We start from the raw sequence: 18,609 nt of genomic DNA on the forward strand, positions 1-18,609 counted from the left end.
GTGTGACTGGAGGATAATTTGCTCCATGTTTATTAGTTTAATCTGCACTATAATTTATATATGTTCATGTACAAGCTTGGGTTTTCTATCAGAACATAAAATGGAGGGAAGCTGGTCCAGTATTTATTTGATGGCTCTTGGTTTCTTCCTCCACTAGAGATCACACACTCCCAGATGCCCAGTCACGTGCTGACCAGGCATCACCTAAGTGATCAGATTAGCAGCCATGTCAACAAACCTTTACAAATCAGCCAGGTGTCAAGCCCTGGGTTAGGGTTAGAGGTGGGGGAACCAAGTCCTGGGAATTATAGAGGTTAATCATAGCACAGAAGAGCACATCGTAGGAGCCAAAGATGTGGACCAGCAGGAACTTAGTCATTCAGAAGGAGGTGTCCCAGGGGTCAATCACAGGAGGCTCCATTGGGGGAGTGGAGCTTAAAGACTAGGGAAGGATAGGCATCATGATTGGTTGGTTTTTTGAGGAGGGATTTCAGGCAAGCGCAAGGGGAGGCATTTCGGGGGAAATTAGCATCTCTTCCTAGGAATCTACCTTGAAATAGGTGCCCAGAACCACATGCCTCTTCAAATTTGTCACATGGATGACGTGTCCTCTAATTAGGGACAAGATGAGTTCTTGAAGATGTCCTTTCTGCCTCCCAGAACCTCTCACAGGCCCAAGACAGGGCTCAGTGCATCACCTCACCCCAGCGCCCGCTCCCATGGAGAGCAGGATCAGGAAAGGTACAGTTAGATCAGTTATCTGCAGTAAGATGACATCTGAGCCACCAAGAACAAACAGCAAGCCCAGCTGCCCAGGCCCTCCTGGGCCAGGACCCCCAGAACAAATACAGGACCTTACCTTCTTCCCCAGCAGATCCAGGCCTAACACTTTTATGTGGATAGTAGTTCTTGGGGGACCAAACCTTGAGTCTCCTGGGAGTGAATGAGCCCTCAGGTCTAGAATTAACCGAGGGATCCTTCCTTCACTCTCTATCTCCGTATAGAATTGCAAAGGAACAAGCAGGAACACAGTCAACGTTTCCAGAAAGAAAGAAAGACCTGGTTTAAAGTGTATATGGCATGGTAGTTAGGAATGGAGCCTCTGGGCCCCAAATGTGAAGGTTTCATTCCTAGCTCTGCCATTTATTAGCGTGTGACCTTGTATGCAAAAGAAGCAATGAATTAAAGTTGATCTGCATTCTTATGATCTCACATCCTCATGTAAAAAGTGGGAACAAATAATCTTGTATTCCATAAGTTCATTATAATAAATTTGTATTACTTTTATATAGGTGGGTGGATGGCATAGAGGACCATATGCTTTTTTAGAAAAAGAAATATATGAAATCAAAACAGAAACAAAAAGAGTAATTACTAAATAATACAGATTTGTCTTGTTTAAAAACAAATAATCATAAATAAAATTGGGGACAAAATAATATTAAGACCAACTTCATAGGGATCCCTGGGTGGCGCAGCGGTTTAGCGCCTGCCTTTGGCCCAGGGCGCGATCCTGGAGACCTGGGATCGAATCCCACGTCGGGCTCCCAGTGCATGGAGCCTGCTTCTCCCTCTGCCTGTGTCTCTCTGCCTCTCTCTCTCTCTGTGACTATCATGAATAAATAAATAAAATCTTTAAAAAAAAAAAAAAAAAAAAAGACCAACTTCATACGGTTGACCTGAGGAATAAATGAGCCAATCATGTAAAATCTTGGAATGACACCCAGCATGCAAGCACTCAAAAAACCAAAAGGAAAAAAAAACGCTGGCTATTATTTTTTAAAACTCTTCTGGCAGTGACAGTGTCACCATTCTGTTACAGGAAGGGTTTACAGAAGCAGCTAATTGAAAGGGGGAACTTTGAGACTTATTTTGAAAATGCATTTGCAAAGCCAGAAAGGCTTTGTTCCTTTTTTCAATATTTCTTCATACTTTGAGGGGATAATAGAAATATTTTCTTCATATGGTTCTTAGGAGGATTTAGTAGAATGATACATATAATGTGCTTAGAGAAGTGCCTGGCATTGCGTAAGCACCCAGCTAATGAGGAAGCATTCCCCAATCTGGGTGGCTGGAGAAAATGCTGGAGGTGATGGGGGTGGAGTTTTCCTGGCTGTAGGGAAGCTCTGTTCTGTTCTACAATGAACATAAATCTTCCCTGCTATGGTACAAGACAATTATTTAGACATAAGAACTTCCTGAGAATCAATCAGGGTGGCAGACCTGGGCCAGGTCATTGAGGGAGCTTGCTGCATTTCTTCCCCTGGAGGTGCTCATTGGCCTAGGACCTAAGGGTTCATGTTCATGCCTCCCTGAAGACCAGACAGCATGGCCTCTGGAAGGTGTCCTCGGCCTCAGGACTCAAGCTACAAAGCATCTGAGCTCCTTGAGCAGGCACCTACAGCAAAGACACCTGGTCCACCTGGATCACCTGGACTTAAGGTCAAGAAGAGACACAGGTGTTGGACCATAAAACAAAGAAACCCTAAGGCCCCTTGCTGTCTGGCTGGGAAACACACAGACATATGCTTCCAGCTACTCACCTGCTGTGAGCCTGGCCCTGACCCTCTCCCAGAGAGACTCACAGGAGGCAGGGAGGGCCAGGGGCCTTGGACCACTGGGAAACCCCACTTTATGACAGTAGACAGTTGAACACATTATGCTGCCTCAGAAAACAGCGGTGAAACAGCAGGGCCAAGCTCAACATGTTTTACCTCATGGATCCCAAAGTGGGCATAGGAGTCGAAGTAATAATCTCTCGAGGTCATCTCCTCTGGGTTCAGCAGCTTGGACATCTTACCCCGTCCTGGGCAGCTGGGTTGAGTGGACACATGATGGACACATTGCACAGGCTTGGTTGGGACGACGGGTTGAGGGGGTTGCGGGGGGGAACTGCTCACCTGAGGGGAAGAGAAGGGACCTAGTGTCAACAGTTGCAACAAGGTCCTGCCCTCTGAGGTGATGCCCCTCCTTCCTTCCCTTCCCTGAGCCCTGAGGCTCCAGTCGGCCACAGCAGTCACTCCTAAGGGGCAGATGGACTCTTCCAGCTTTTTGGGATGCCGACTGATGACTATGATTTGTGGAGAGGTGCCATGCTACTGAGGAGCCAAAAAGACCTCAATTTAACCCAATTCTATCACTTACTAGTCAGGTGATCTGAGCCAGTCTAGGCCTCAGTTTCCATATCTGTTAAATGAAGACAATAGGTAAATAGTGAACTTATAGGCAAATAGTGAACACTATTCACTATAGAAAAGGAAGAGATGTATAGCATCACATAGCATGGTGGCTGGAGTATAGATTCCAGAGCCAGTCTGCCAAAACTGGAACCCGAGCTCTGCCACTTAGGAGCTATGCAACCAACCTTGGGCAAACTTATTAACCACTCAGTGCCTTGCTTTCACCATCCCTCAAATGGGAATAAAATTATTCCATCGTCCTAGAGTCATCCTGAGGATCAGATAGTTGGTTTGTGAAGTGCTTAAAAAAGGGCCTAGCACATAATAGTTATTTGTTAAACTGAATCCCACCTGCACCCTTAGGAAGATTGAGTCCCTGGGCTTCTCTCTAGCAGGCAGCACTTATCCCCCCAAAATGTAGGCCTCTTAGGTTCTGGGGCCTCACACTTGTTGTCTTCCCTACTGATTTCTGTGAACTGTACTCGGAACTTCCGCAGAAGTTTACTCTGAACTTTGAATACTCACGCTGATGGTGTGGCCTCCTGCCTGCACCTGATCAAGCACTGCTCTTTCTGAGTTCCTAATCCTGCCCCTCTCTACACCCCACTACTGCTGCCCGTCACTGGACAGCCTCTCCTCCTTCACAGGCTAAAGGAGGAGGGAGAAGGAGAGGAAGTTCAGAGAGTTTTGTGGCCCAAAAAGTTCGGCTTGACTGCAGACATGTAGTCATCCCAGGAGAAGAAATTTCTTTCCCTAGAGCGTAGGAATCCAGGTGTGCACAGCACAGTAGAAGCCTCAAAGCAGGGAAGAAATGTAAAATATAGAGAAGCAGTATTATCCAGTCCTTCGGGACTCCTGGATCCATCTGCCTCTAGTAAAATTAGAAATAGATATTGAAAGGCAGGTGTTACGGTGTAAAGTGTAAATCCTGAGGCCACACTGCCTGGCTTTGAAACACAACCCTGCTACTTAGTCGCTGACAAATGACCTTCAGAAGTCATTTCTCTTCATGTGTCTCAGTCTCCCCCCTCCATAAAATAGACTTCATAATCAAACCCCTCTGAGAGAGCAGTTAAGAAGTTTGGGTGAGTCCATATATGTGAAGCATTTAGAACAGCACCTGGTAATAGTAAGCCCTAATATTATTATTACCATTATCATGATTATTCCAATTACATAAACATGTCTCTGTTTCATGCCTCTATTTTCTCATTTGTAAGCTTGAATCAGCTCAGACTTATTAACCTCCTTCCCAACAAGGCAAATAGGGAAGCCCTAGGACAGAGCAAGATCGAGAACCTCAAGCGATTCCATCTCTCCATTGTGCTGTGTGTACAGTCCCCAAACTGCCCTGTGTCCTGGGCTAGAGGGGACGGAGCTCAGGAGAGTGTGATGGTCCCATTTTCCTGGTGTATCTAGGCTACAGCCTCTGGGAAATAAGCAGACTTCCCAGTTTAGCAACATCAGATTTAAGGTCGGCGAGATCCTGGCTGGCTGGCAGAGGCAATTGGGGCTGCCTTATTAGAATGCAGCAGGTGTGCCCACCCTCAGCTTGGGATGTTGGTCACGGTCTCTGGGAGGCTAAAAATAGACTGTGTCAATTGCATACTCCCATGCTGGCTGCAGAGTCACCTCTAAAGCTAAAGAAGGCTCCATGCATAAAGCTGACCCCAATCTTGACTCTATTTAAATATATTAAAGGGAGAAAAAGTCAGGCAGCATGCATCGTCAGGGTCACAGAAGCCTCCTGCACTCCTTAGCTGCCATTCAATCTGATTCCAAGGTTTCTTTCTTACAAGGTCTCTGAGATTCCTTTCTCAGCTGCCAACTTACAAAGTATCTACCATGTACCATGCATTGCAATCATGAGGCAAAGGGTTAAGTGGATTTAGGGGGCCATTTACCTCAATAACCACAAGTCAAACCATGAAGACAAAGAGGTGACTGTGGCCCAGTCCCTGGTCCCAAAGGCTGTTAGTCTGGCTCAGCCTCTGGCAGAGGGGACTAACACTCTGCCCATTAGCTAATTAAGTGTGTCCTGTCCCAGGAGGCTGGGAGTAGGGTGCGAAATGGCTGTAGCCCATGATGTCCAGGTGTTCAGCTACCTAGGGTGTTGCTTTTCATTCCATCAATATCTACTGAACATCAGCTGTGGCAAGGCACTGTGCAGGTTCTGTGGAAGAATGGAGACATAGAAGAGTGCCCTCAAAGGACTTTCCTTACTGGTTGGAATGTAAACCTTAAAAGTCTCTACTTGGATGATGGAATAGGATTTGTTTTACAAGAGAAGCTCGAGCAAATTGTTCTGGAGGTTTCAAAGAGAAAGCCCTTTAAAGAATCAGAAAAGCTTGAGACAGCTGGCAGTGGGGTAGGTGGGGAGCTTTCTGAATGGATTTTTAGTAGGTGGAAATGGTGGGAGGGAATTCTAGGAGGGGATGGCTGGAGCAACAAGGTAAAGGGGCAGGCAGGAAAGCTGTGAGCTTGTTTGAGGAGTAACTTGGCCCAGATAGTGGGAGATTCCACTGAATGGAAATTAAGGCCAGGCTAAAAGGTTGTAATTAAATACACGACAATGGGGAGCTGTTGGTGGTTTGTAACCAGAGTCCCATGCTTGAGCTCTGTTTTAGGAAGATTAATGTGGTGGTGATGTGCAGGAGGGGCAAGGAGGAGAAATGACAAGTCAAGGGACTGGGGTAGGGGAACCAAGGTATGAACTTATGAGGCCATTTCCAAGGTCCAGTCAAGAAATAGAGAACAGGAACTACCATTCTCCTGCCAGAGAATTACAGAACTACATTGTGGCCCACCTGCCAGAGAAACTGTAGAAATCAAATCTCCATAGAGATTGCCTACTTGTTGGCAACTAACAGGATATAGAGGAAAAGAGAAAGATTGGAACCCAAGATGACCTCAACACTTTAAGCCTGGATGACCAGGAAAACTGTGCTGATATTAATAGGAATAAGCAAGTCAGCAGGATGAGCAGGTGGGGTGAGAGGAGGGAATAATGAATTTCCACTTGGATTTGTGAAGTTTGAAACATCACTGAGTCATATAAGAAAAGATGTCTAGCAAGCAGAAAGTAGTGCAATCTCAGTCAACAAATAACATAAATAGAATTGAAAGGCAAATTATAAACTGAGAAGTACATTTCTAACATAGATGGATAAAAGTAAATATCCTTAATATGCAGAAAGCTCTTATAAATCAATGAGAGGAAAGCAAGCATCCCCCACTTAGCATTGGACAAAGGATCTTATGGTCAATTCACATGAAAATAAACGCAAATGGCAAATGAATGTGTGGCAAACATATTTGGCCTCTGGAAACCAGATAGCTTCAAAATATGACAAAAATTATCATTTTTAATTACCAAATAAGCCTGACTCCTCCCACAACTATGAACGCACTGCATTTGTAAGGGCTACAGAAAAAGAGGTACTTGTATATAGTTCTAACAAGGATTTTTTCTGGAAGGCAGTTTGATAAAAATGCATTAAAAGTCTTTAAAAGCACAAATCTTTAAACCCAATAATTACTTTTTTTAGAATTCAGCCTGAGGAAAGAATCATGGCAGACAATGTAAAAATAGGAGTCAACCTAGAGGTTCCACGAAACAAAATTGATTATGTAAACTAGGGTACATCCATGTAACAGAATGCTATATAACCACTTATGATGTTGTGGAAGAGTGTTTAATAAAAAAAAATATGATCACTATAAACTGTGGGTTGAGGAGAAAAAGTGGGAGAAGAATAGACAGCATGATCACATTTTTCTTTAGATTTTATTTATTTATTTATTTATTTATTTATTTATTTATTTATTTATTTATGAGAGACAGAGAGAGAGAGACAGAGGCAGAGACACAGGGAGAGGGAGAAGCAGGCTCCATGCAGGGAGCCCCATGCGGGATTCGATTCCCGGTCTCTAGGATCACACCCTGGGCTGAAAGCGGTGCTAAACTGATGGGCCACCGGGCTGCCCCGCATGATCATATTTTTAAAATTAAAATATTTTCATGCCTGTGTTAAGAGGGGAGTCTCAAGGATGTCACCAGAATTGGTGGCAATTATGACAGGGTGTCAGATTGTAAACGGTTAATTCTTTCCTTTCTTGTGCTTGTTGCTACTTTCTAAAATGTATGCCATTAACACGTACTACTACTTTTGAAAAGAGCAAAACTTAATAATGTTAGCAAAAAAAAAAAAAAAAAAGAAGAAGAAGAAGGTGATCCCAGACCTCTGGAAAGAAGGTGAGACTGGCACTCTGGATGGAAACCATCTGCTCAGAGACAGGCTAAGGGGCTCCTTGGAAGAGACATCCAGGAAAGGAGGTAGAGGGGAATGAGGTTGGACCAGGGAGAAGAGGTTTCTGGCTTGTTGGAGGCACCAGGGGACCTGGGGGGAGAGGCTTAGGGAGGATGTGTCCTCATCCCTCCAGTTCTGACTGCCCCTCCTCTGAGGACGTGCAAAACAAGCATTGCACTCCAGTGGCCACTCAACAGCACCAAAACAAAGACAACCTCTATCTAGCCTCACTTTTCCAGAAGGACACTGTATTAAGAGGCTGTGCAATCACTTCTAACACTGAAGAAGGCTCCATCCATGAAGCTGACTCCAATCTTGACTCTATTTAAAGACGCTGTTAAGAAGGAGTGTCTGAATGGCTCAGATGGTTAAGCTTCTGCCTTTGTCTCAGGTCATGAACCCAGGATCCTAGGATCAAGCCGCACATCAGGCTCCCTACTCAGTGGGTAACCTGCTTCTCTCTCTCCCTCTACCTGCTGCTTCCCCTGCTTATTCATATTCTCTCTCTCTCTCTCCCCCTCTCTCTCTGTCAAATAAATAAATAAAATCTTTAAAAAAATAAAGCTATTAAGAAGAGAAAAAGTCCTAGCTGGTCCAGGCAACATACATAATTAGAATTCCCAGGGCCTCCTGCACCCCTTAGTTCTGATTCCAAGGTTCCCTGTTCCACAGGGATCCTTGAGATTCTTTCCTCAGCTGCCAACTTAGGAAGTATGTACCATGCATTGCATTCATAAGGCTAGGGGGTGAATGGACTGAGGGTTCATTCACCTCAATAACAACAGGTCAAATCACAAGGACAAAGAGGCAACTATGGCCCAGTCCCTGTTCCCAAAGGCTGTCAGCCTGGCTCAGCCTCTTGCAGAGTAGACTTCCACTCTTCCCATTAGCCAATTGGTGTGCCTTGTCCCAGGAGGCTGGGAGTAGGGTGGGAAATGGCAGTGGCCCGTGATCCCCAAGCATTCAGCTACCTGGGGTGTTGCTTTTCTTTCCATCAATACCTACTGAACATCAGCTGTGGCAAGGCACTGTGCAGGTTCTGTAGAAGAAAAGAGGTGTATACAAACCCTCTAGGTTCCCACATAGGCATATTGGAACCAGTATAGGAATCCAGATGTTTCTGAGGAAGCTATTAAAGTTTGTTCAACCACAATGGAAGGTTTCTTGGAGGGGTTCTGAAAACCCAGGCTTTGGCACATCTGCCTACCCTCTGTGCCCTGGAAATACTTGAGCAATGTAGGGGGTGGGTCTTGGACTTGGTCTTATCTGGAAAGTCAGAAGCCCTGACTTCTCCATAGGCCAACCAGAGGCTCTGGGCAAAGGCAGTCCTCAAACTTCAACTCATATTGTGTATATATATTGGCTGAGAGGGCAGACAAGGGTTAGGATTACAGTGTGAGATAGAGGCCAAACTGCACAATCCCAGCCCCTCCACACAGCTGTGTCTATCACAGCCCCAATTTTCTCCCTGTGCACAAGTTCCTTCCCACTAGACATTTTCACCCTTCTATGCAGCATAGAGACTCAGCCCTGCCTTCTCTGCTCTGCCCTGTTGTCTGGTGCTGGCAACTATTCCTGCATCATTGTCTCCATCCTTGACACAGTGGGATACTTGGTGCTGCAATGAGTACAGGCAGCCCTGCATTGCTCTCCCACCTCCTCCAAAAGGCCTCAGGCTCAGGGCACTGCTATTTGCATAATAGCATGTTGCTGGATTTCCTGATCTTTTGAGACTCACCTGTCACTGTCAGGATTTGTGATTTTGTCTTCTACTCTTAGTGCCAACTGCTGATTGGGACTCTGCAGACACTGTGACCTGCCTCCAGGCCTGGTCTTTCCCAAGGCATCTTCAACAGTTTTTCTCCCCAGCAAATCAGCTATGATCTTCCTAGCCCACCCTATTCTGCTGGGGTGGATGGGCCCAGGCTCCACTAAATGCTGAGATAAGATACACCAAAGCTGAAGACCAAAAAGAGGATGGCTTCCTGAAGAAGTGCTGTTTGAGCTGGTCCTCAAAGAGTGAGGGGGGGGGCAGGTGTGGAGATTCAGGGAGAGCATTTTTTTTTAACCTAACTCACTTCCAACTGAAAATAAGAGTAGATGTTAGATGATAAGATGATGATGATGATGATGATGATGATGATGATAATGATGATGGTGATCCCTAACACTGATTGAGGGCTAGGCACTGTGCTAAGCCTTTTAAGAACACCATCTCATAAAATTCTCATAGTAATTCAACAAAGCGCTGAAATTTACAAAGAATTGATGCTCAAAAAAATTCAGTCAGAGCTCATAAGTAATGAAGCAAGGGTGTAAACCGATATCCATCAGACAGACACCAAAGTCACACCCTTGACATTGATGCTATGGTTAGTTTAGTTTGGTCACATCTAGCTTAGTTGAGCTACTTCTAGGAGCTCTGTGCTTAGGAAGAGGTGGCAAAGCTGGCTCAGATAGGAAGCTCAGGCTTGGGGGCAGAAAAAGGGTCAATAGGTAATGACTGAAAAGAAGAAAGAGCCCTGAGGAAGGTAGGCAGAGGTGGGTACCTCTCCAAGGTAACTGAGTTTAAAAGAGAGCAAACAGTAAACTCCAGTTTGTAGAAGGAAGAGCTGAAGCCCACATAAGGAAGAGAATGTATCTAGGGTCACACAGGCAAATCCAGAACTGGAACCTCTAAGAAAATAGAGAAGGGATGGGTGGATGGGAGGGGGCTAGGGAGAGGGAAAAGAGGTCTTAAGGAAGGAGGGAGGAGGTAAAGGAAATATAATGGAATAGTTAGGCAGCAGGGGGCAGAGAAAAGCCAGCACTTTCTGCACCAGGCAGCTGAAGCTAACCCAAGCCCATTGGGTTATAAATGGCTCTTACTGGCACCAGCCCAAGCTGTAAAAACGATTTTTCTGAGAACAAGAGGCTCCACTGGAGGAGCCAAATCCGCTCTGTTTTCCAAATGTCAAGAGAGCTTTTTCTGACCTGAGTCTTCTGTCCTCAGCAGCAGCCTGCCTGGCTTGAGGTCCCATGGAGGGGACAGAAAGGTGACTGCAAAGAGTGGACCACCCAGGTGGGCAGAGGAGGGTGTGGGAGGAGGGGTAACTCCCTTGCCACAGGTCTCACCATATCTTTTTTCCCAGATGCCTTTGTCCCTCACCTTCCTCTAGTCTGTGCTCACATCTGGCCCCTGCCCACATTCACCCTCAGACACTCATCACACCCTTTCTTCATCCTGATGTTTACACACAAGACTGATCATGTGGTCCATATAGTTGATAATCACCTGGTGTGAGCTTTTCCAGCACCATCTGTCTGCCTTGAGATAGAGACCAGAGCTTTAACTGAAAGGAGAAAATCCTAATGGCAGAATGTCAGGCAACAGCGAGGCAAGCAAGGGCTCTGTTGGGCATGTGGACCTCTCCTATTGTCCAAGATCACATCAAAACTATAGTTTTCATGTCTACCACTGGACAAAGAAAACCCTAGTTCCACCCTCATAGCTACTCTTCCACAGCCATGTTTCCTATCATCTGGGCTGAAGATGAGTCCCAGCAGAGCAATGTCAAAGTCAGCCTCCCCAGACAAAGTGCTATGCTAGAGTACATAGCCCCAGCTTACGGTTTCTCACTCTGGGAGTCAGAAACTTGCAAGTCTGGGGGATGGGGAGAAGCATCTGGATGCTGCTGGTTCCACAAGACTGTGTATTGTCTTCCTGTACATGGCCCTCCAGGGCACTCTGGCCTGTACATTTGTCAACCATCATCCTCATATCCCTCACTAGAGTTGGCTCTTTAAGGGCATAGACTCTTTCTAGACCCCCCTCAGGAAAGGCCAAGCACTGATGCATATCACACAGAGTGCCAGCTGTTGTCACCCACTGGGATCATCCTGTTTTATAGTGTGCCTACTATGATTGGCATCTTGGCAGAACCCATCTTCACATGCTTTATTACTTTTGACTCAAGTTCCCTCCAAAGCTGTCCTCCATGGAATCCCCTTCCTCAGGTCCTGCCACCCATTATTCTCAGTTCCCACTTTCCTCCTGAAGAATGCTTTGCACTGGGGAATGTTGCCAGGACACTTGCCTGAGCCAGGGCTTATCGAGGGGTTTAAAACAGTTTCTCAATGTCTAGTCCCCAGACCACCACTAGCAGCATCTCCTGGAAACTTGTAAGAAATGCAAATTCTTAGCCTTTACCAGAAACCACTGAATCATAATCTCTGTGGTAGGGTTTAGCAATCTGTTCCAACAAACCTCCATGTGATTCTGATGTATCACAGAGTTTGAGCTCCACTGGTCTAGAGCTACATTTTTCTGCATTGTATTTTCCACAGAATAGATACTCCTAGAAAAGGGGTTGCATGGCCAAGTAAATTTGGACAAATAAGCTAAAGAGAGTTTCTTTCTCCCTGTCCCCAGCTTTATTGAGATACAATTGACATAAAATATATAAGTTTAAGGTACAACATAATGATTTGATATATATTTATACTGAAAAATGTAAAGAGATTTCTTTAATTCCAATACTTTTAAACTTTTAATTTGCTTAAAACAAATCGTGGATCTTCAAGAAGGAATTACGGTGTCTATTGCTATGAAACTTATGGCTGCGACATCCTTTTTTTCCTGAGAGATCTATAAACATCTCTAGAAATTAATGTTCTGAGGAAACCATCTGTGGGACTCTGATTTAGGACCCTGTTTCTCTATTAAAATCTGCATCAGCCACCTTGGGATGGGTCTCAGGCCCCACTCCAGACCAGTGGAGTTAGAGTCTGTGGGGGTGAGACCCAACAAGCTGTACATTTAACGAACTCCCCCGCAGTGATACCTATGAGATCCTGGTCCAGACAGACCTGAGGACAGCTACCTGCCTTCTCCATTACTCTCTGACCTTTAATGCAGCTCCCAGGGCTGGCCTGGCATAGCCTGTGATACTCCAAACAATGTCAGGGCTGGGCCTCGGACACTTGGACCAGAGGCAGAATAGTTTGCAGAAATCACCTTAGCTCCCACAGTGAAAGAGCTGGAATTGTGTGTGTAGCTGTGCCATCTTTAGGCTAGGTGGCCTTGGGCCAGTCCCTAACTTGCTGTCATTGCCGGGGTCACAATGTGCCTCACCTCCGAAGGCAGTCCTCGGCAGCTGTGCACTGTGTCTGGGTGCTTCCCATCAGCCCCTGGCTGTCTCTTTGTGGTACAACAGCAGCGCCTGCTTCAAATCAAAATGGCATTGCACCCACACGGCACTCCCTCTGTCTCTTGGATCAGTAACTGCTGGGAAGGAATCTATTGGATTTGTTGGGCCTGACCTATTTTTTAAATAAACTGGGGCTGTTTTCCAGCTATTAGTCACTTTTCTCGCAAGCCTCCACATATTAAATTCTCTTCTTATATCCTCAGATATTTGGCTGCAAGAGATGTCAGGTTAATTGGATGCTTGGCTCCTGGCTCTTCCTCCTTAATGGTCTTAAAAAGCAGACTCCCCTCTACCCCACCCCACTTCCTCCCTTTTCCCTCCCCAAAGCAACAAGAGCCTTTTTCTCTCCTTTGACTTGAAAGAGGTCACCAAGCACTTGGCTTCCTTCTCCGCTTTCCTGTACGGGCACATGTCCAGAAAGACACAGCCAATGTCCTCACGCCTACACCTCACTCAGAGTTGGACTAAGCTGGAGTTTCATATTTGGGTCAAATTGTCGTGTAGGACTTGAGCTGGATTTGTGGTTCCCCATCTCAGGCTGGGTCATCCATGGAGGCAGAGGGTAACAGGCAGAGGTCGTATAAATAGAACATCTGTGGGTTCAGGTCTTGGTTTTTTCTTGTCCTATTCAGGTCACTATGCAAAAGCAATTTAACCTTTCCTACCTTCAGTTTTCTTTACTGTCAGATGACAACAATTAAGTGTCCTCCTTCTTTCACGAGCCTACTGTGATGATGGAAAGATGCTGAGTATGTAAATATTCAGAGGAAATTCTAAAGTCTGGTAAAGGAGCATGAGACTTCCATCTGTGGCAATCTGAATCTCTGCCTTTATGCTATTTTGGGATGTTCTCTGGGCTCATCTCTGGCACTAGATACAGTGGCTTTGGCTACCCTTAGTGTTTTGTTCTTCTGCCTGCCTGACTCTGGTCCCCCTCTCCACATTGTCCACTCTCTAGGTTCTATTCTCCTCCCCTTCCTGGGAGCTTTCTGAGTATTGTGCATTGCTATCTTCAGGAACATGGCCATCGTGGAAAGTCAGTCATTTTTTCCAGCCCCTGACACCTGGTCTCTTCTACTTCTATTCTGAGCTCGTATGGCATCTGCTAGTCCAAAGCCACTGGTTACATTCTGTGTTGTTTTGTTGACAAATGGTCTCACAATTGTAGGTGTTGCTTCCACAACCAAGAAGTAAATTCTTTCAGATCAGTAACCATATCCTATGTGTAAACTATGTGTTACAGTTTCTCCTCTAATACTTGGCATTGAGCTGGGGCTTAATAAAGATGTGTTGGTTACAGTATCCTTACACTTCAATTGGGTCGATGTTGCCCTTCATAAATATATTATGAAAGTAGAGTGAAGGAGGCTTCTTCCCACCATGTCAGTAGAGACATTTCATTCCCCTTGAAAGGGTGGAGAGATAGCAGGAAGAAACAAACTGAGAAAAATAATTATTAGAATCTTAATAATACTCAACACTCCTTGGAGGGTTCAGTGGTACTCCAAATGTCTTTATCAAGAAGTGTCTTATCTCCTGAGATTTCTAGGAGAAGAAAATATCTTTCAAATATAGAATGGATTTACTAAGCACCCATAATTCCATCTGTACAGACTACAAGTGGTTTCAAGTACAGATTCAAGCATGGCTGTTAGACATTTTCCCAACAATCTCTTCACACCAAGTAGTGCAAGGCCAGAACTGCAGGTAATGATACTGTGGCTCAGGGAAGCCGACTGATGGATTCAGCCTGTGTAGCATAGCTGGTCTGAATCCCAGAGCTGACCCTCATGCCTCAGGCTCCATCATCTGACTGGTAAGCTCATGGCTGAAGAAAAGTGAGCTACAGAGTCATACACTGGAAGGAAAATCATAAGATTCTCATCTAGTTTCTCTGGACCCCTCCAGACACTTTCTATCTAGCAAATCCATTTACTCCAAATAAATGTATTTCCACCCAGATCCTGAGCAGAAGTGACTGACTCCTTTAATCAGAGATGCTGATGCAAGTTTGTATGGGAAATACTGGCATTAGTATTAGAAAGTTAGAAAGAGGACTGTGTCAGCCATCTGGTTTATATTTGGTCACTACCTCAAAGATGGCCTCAAATTGGCCAATGACAGATTCCAGGAATCTGGGTTTTTAAAAGCACTCCCAGGAAATGCCCATGATCAGACAAAAAGCCAGACAAAACATAAGAAATAACAATTTTCAAGACATTGAACACCAGGGAAAGAAAAACTGTATCCCTGAGATGGCAAACAAAAAAAAATGAATCCCATAATGGCCCAGCTTATTGCCTAGTGTGAGTATCCAGGCTGCAAGTGTAGGGAGTGGAAATCCAGCTGGCAATCTGTCTTAGTGGAAGAAATGGAAGTGAGACTCTGGAGATAGCAGGGCACTGAGAGTTTGCAAGGCTAAAATATTGGAGGGTAGAAGACTATGGGGGGAGGGGGGGCGGTGTGTGGAGCAGGGAGCAAAGGAGGAGGGGCTTTGGAGACCTGAAGAGAATCTCCTTCAAGCCTTCAACTGACATGCATCAACCCGTACATGTGAAGAAACTATGTGATGCCAGGAAAAGGACTACTGCGAAGACAGAGGGACTGATTTATGGTTCTCACACAGGGACAGGAACACTTTTTGTCCCCCTAAGCCAGAAAACCATAATTCATGAATATGCACAAAAGATTGTTTTTCCCTTAGTGGTGGAAATTAGCCCTAGACTAAAGACTGCTTTAATCCATCGAACAAAGCTTAAAAGCAAGACCTGAAGGGGTTAAGCTGTTCAAATAATTTAACTGCATCCCAGAACAAAGCCTAGAAATACAATATATCAGAAAAATACCCAGTACCCAACAATATCCCAAGGTCTGGATTACACAATGTTTGCCATTCAGTCAAAAATTATCAGACTTACCAAAGAAGTGAGAAGATACTATCTATAATGAGAAAAAAAGCCAATCACATGAAATCAACCCAGAGAGGACATAGATGACAGAATTGGTAGAATAGGTCGTTAAAATTGTTATTGTAATTATTTCATATGTCCAAGAAACTAGATGAAAAATTAAACCTAATAAGTAGAGACATGAAAGATAGAGAAATGACCCAAATTGAACTTCTAGACATAAAAATTATGTGATGAAAAATATACTGGATTAGGTTAATAGTAGATTAGACATTATAGAATAATGTATTGGTGAATCTGACATAAGGCAATAAACACTATCCAAAATAAAACACAAAGAGAAAAAAAAAAGACTGAAAAGTACTTAAACAGAATGAAATTTTGCCATTTTCAACAATATGTATGAATATATAGAGAGTATTATGCTAAGTGGAATAAGTCAGAGAAAGACAAATACCATATGATTTCACTCATATGTGGAATTTAAGAAACAAAATAAATGAGCAAGAGGAAAAAGATAACAACAACAAAACCAGACTCTTAACTACAGAGAACAAACTGATAGTTACCAAAGGGGAGGATTGATGAAAGAGGTGTTGGGGACAGTGAGTAGACTGAGAAATATGTGAAATTGTTGAACCATTACATGGTACACCTGTAACTAATATAACACTTAATGTTAATTGAATAATAAAAGAAGTCAAACAGGGATCCCTGGGTGGCACAGAGGTTTGGCGCCTGCCTTTGGCCCAGGGCGCGATCCTGGAGTCCCGGGATCGAATCCCACGTCGGGCTCCCCATGCATGGAGCCTGCTTCTCCCTCTGCCTGTGTCTCTGCCTTTCTCTCTCTCTCTGTGACTATCATAAATAAATTTTTTAAAAAAATTAAAAAAAAGAAGTCAAACAGAGCATCAGTGAGCTGTGGGACAACTTCAGGTGTCCTAGTTCACATGTGATTGTAGTACCCAATGAAAGGGGAAACAGAAAAATAGTTAAAAGAAATATTGGAATGATGGCTGAAAAATTCCAAATAATAAAACCATAGATTTGCAGATCCAAAAACTCAACAAACCCTGAGGAAAAGAAATACGAGGCAGAAAAAACTATACCAAATTACATCATAATCAAACTGCTTAGAAACACTGATAAGTAGAAAATCTTAAAAGCAGCCAAGAAGGAGGAAAAGAGATGCTATATACAGAACAAACAAAATAATGACAGCCAACTTATAAGTAACAACACAGCCTAGAAGACAGGACAGCAATATCTTTAAAGTACTGAAAAGAAAAAAGAAAAACTCTCAACTTACAATTCTATACCCAGTGAAATATATTTATTTTTTAAAATAAATTTATTTTTTATTGGTGTTCAATTTGCCAACGTATAGAATAACACCCCGTGCTCATGCCATCAAGTGCCCCCCTCAGTGCCCGTCACCCCCACCTCCCCTTCCACCACCGCTAGTTTGTTTCCCTGAGTTAGGAGTCTCTCATGTTCTGTCTCCCTTTCTCATATTTCCCACTCATTTTTTCACCTTTCCCCTTTATTCTCTTTCACTATTTTTTATATTCCCCAAATGAATACGACCATAAAATGTTTGTCCTTCTCCGATTGACTTATTTCACTCAGCATAATACCCTCCAGTTCCAGCCACGTCGAAGCAAATGGTGGGTATTTGTCATTTCTAATGGCTGAGTAATATCCCATTGTATACATAGACCACAGCTTTCACATCCATTTCACATTTCACATCCATTCATCTTTCATTTTTTTTTTAATTTTTTATTTATTTATTTATGATAGCCACACAGAGAGAGAGAGAGAGGCAGAGACACAGGCAGAAGGAGAGGCAGAGACACAGGCAGAGGGAGAAGCAGGCTCCATGCATCGGGAGCCCGATGTGGGATTCGATCCCGGGTCTCCAGGATCGCGCCCTGGGCCAAAGGCAGGCGCTAAACCGCTGCGCCACCCAGGGATCCCTCCATTCATCTTTCAATGGACACCGAGGCTCCTTCCACAGTTTGGCTATTGTGGACATTGCTGCTATAAACATCGGGGTGCAGGTGTCCTGGCGTTTCACTACATCTGTATCTGTGGGGTAAATCCCCAGCAGTGCAATTGCTGGGTCGTAGGGCAGATCTATTTTTAACTCTCTGAGGAACCTCCACACAGTTTTCCAGAGTGGCTGCACCAGTTCACATTCCCACCAACAGTGCAAGAGGGTTCCCCTTTCTCCACATCCTCTCCAACATTTGTTGTTTCCTTCCTTGTTAATTTTCCCCATTCTCACTGGTGTGAGGTGGTATCTCATTGTGGGTTTGATCTGTATTTCCCTGATGGCAAGTGATGCAGAGCATTTCCTCATGTCCTTGTTGGCCATGTGTTTGTCTTCCTCTGTGAGATTTCTGTTCATGTCTTTTGCCCATTTCATGATTGGATTGTTTGTTTCTTTGGTGTTGAGTTTAAGAGGTTCTTTATAGATCTTGGAAACTAGCCCTTTATCTGATACGTCATTTGCAAATATCTCCTCCCATTCTGTAGGTTGTCTTTTAGTTTTGTTGACTGTTTCTTTTGCTGTGCAGAAGCTTCTTATCTTGATGAACTCCCAATAGTTCATTTTTGCTTTTGTTTCTCTTGCCTTCATGGATGTATCTTGCAAGAAGTTACTATGGCTAAATTCAAAAAGGGTGTTGCCTGTGTTCTCCTCTAGGATTTTGATGGAATCTTGTCTCACATTTAGATCCTTCATATATTTTGAGTTTATCTTTGTATCTGGTGTTAGAGAATGGTCTAGTTTCATTCTTCTGCACGTGGCTGTCCAATTTTCCCAGCACCATTTATTGAAGAGGCTGTCTTTTTTCCAGTGGATAGTCTTTCCTGCTTTGTCGAATATTAGTTGACCATAAAGTTGAGGGTCCACTACTGGATTCTCTATTCTGTTCCATTGATCTGTGTGTCTGTTTTTGTGCCAGTACCACATTGTCTTGATGACCACAGCTTTGTAGTACAACCTGAAATATGA

General features: G+C 44.2%; 1 protein-coding gene across 10 annotated transcripts in view; it reads right to left on the reverse strand.

Moving 5' to 3' along the window:
- The window catches only part of PRMT8 (protein arginine methyltransferase 8), a 116,564-nt gene that overhangs the window by 52,010 nt on the left and 45,945 nt on the right, over nt 1-18,609 (reverse strand). For all 10 annotated transcript variants that reach the window (XM_072799344.1, XM_072799343.1, XM_072799342.1 and 7 more), the window contains one exon: nt 2,715-2,900. In XM_072799344.1, coding sequence (XP_072655445.1) covers nt 2,715-2,900 — 186 coding nt within the window. The remainder of the gene's footprint in view (nt 1-2,714; nt 2,901-18,609) is intronic.

Source organism: Canis lupus, chromosome 25 (genome assembly GCF_048164855.1).
Source record: "Canis lupus baileyi chromosome 25, mCanLup2.hap1, whole genome shotgun sequence".
Taxonomy (NCBI): Eukaryota; Metazoa; Chordata; class Mammalia; order Carnivora; family Canidae; genus Canis; species Canis lupus.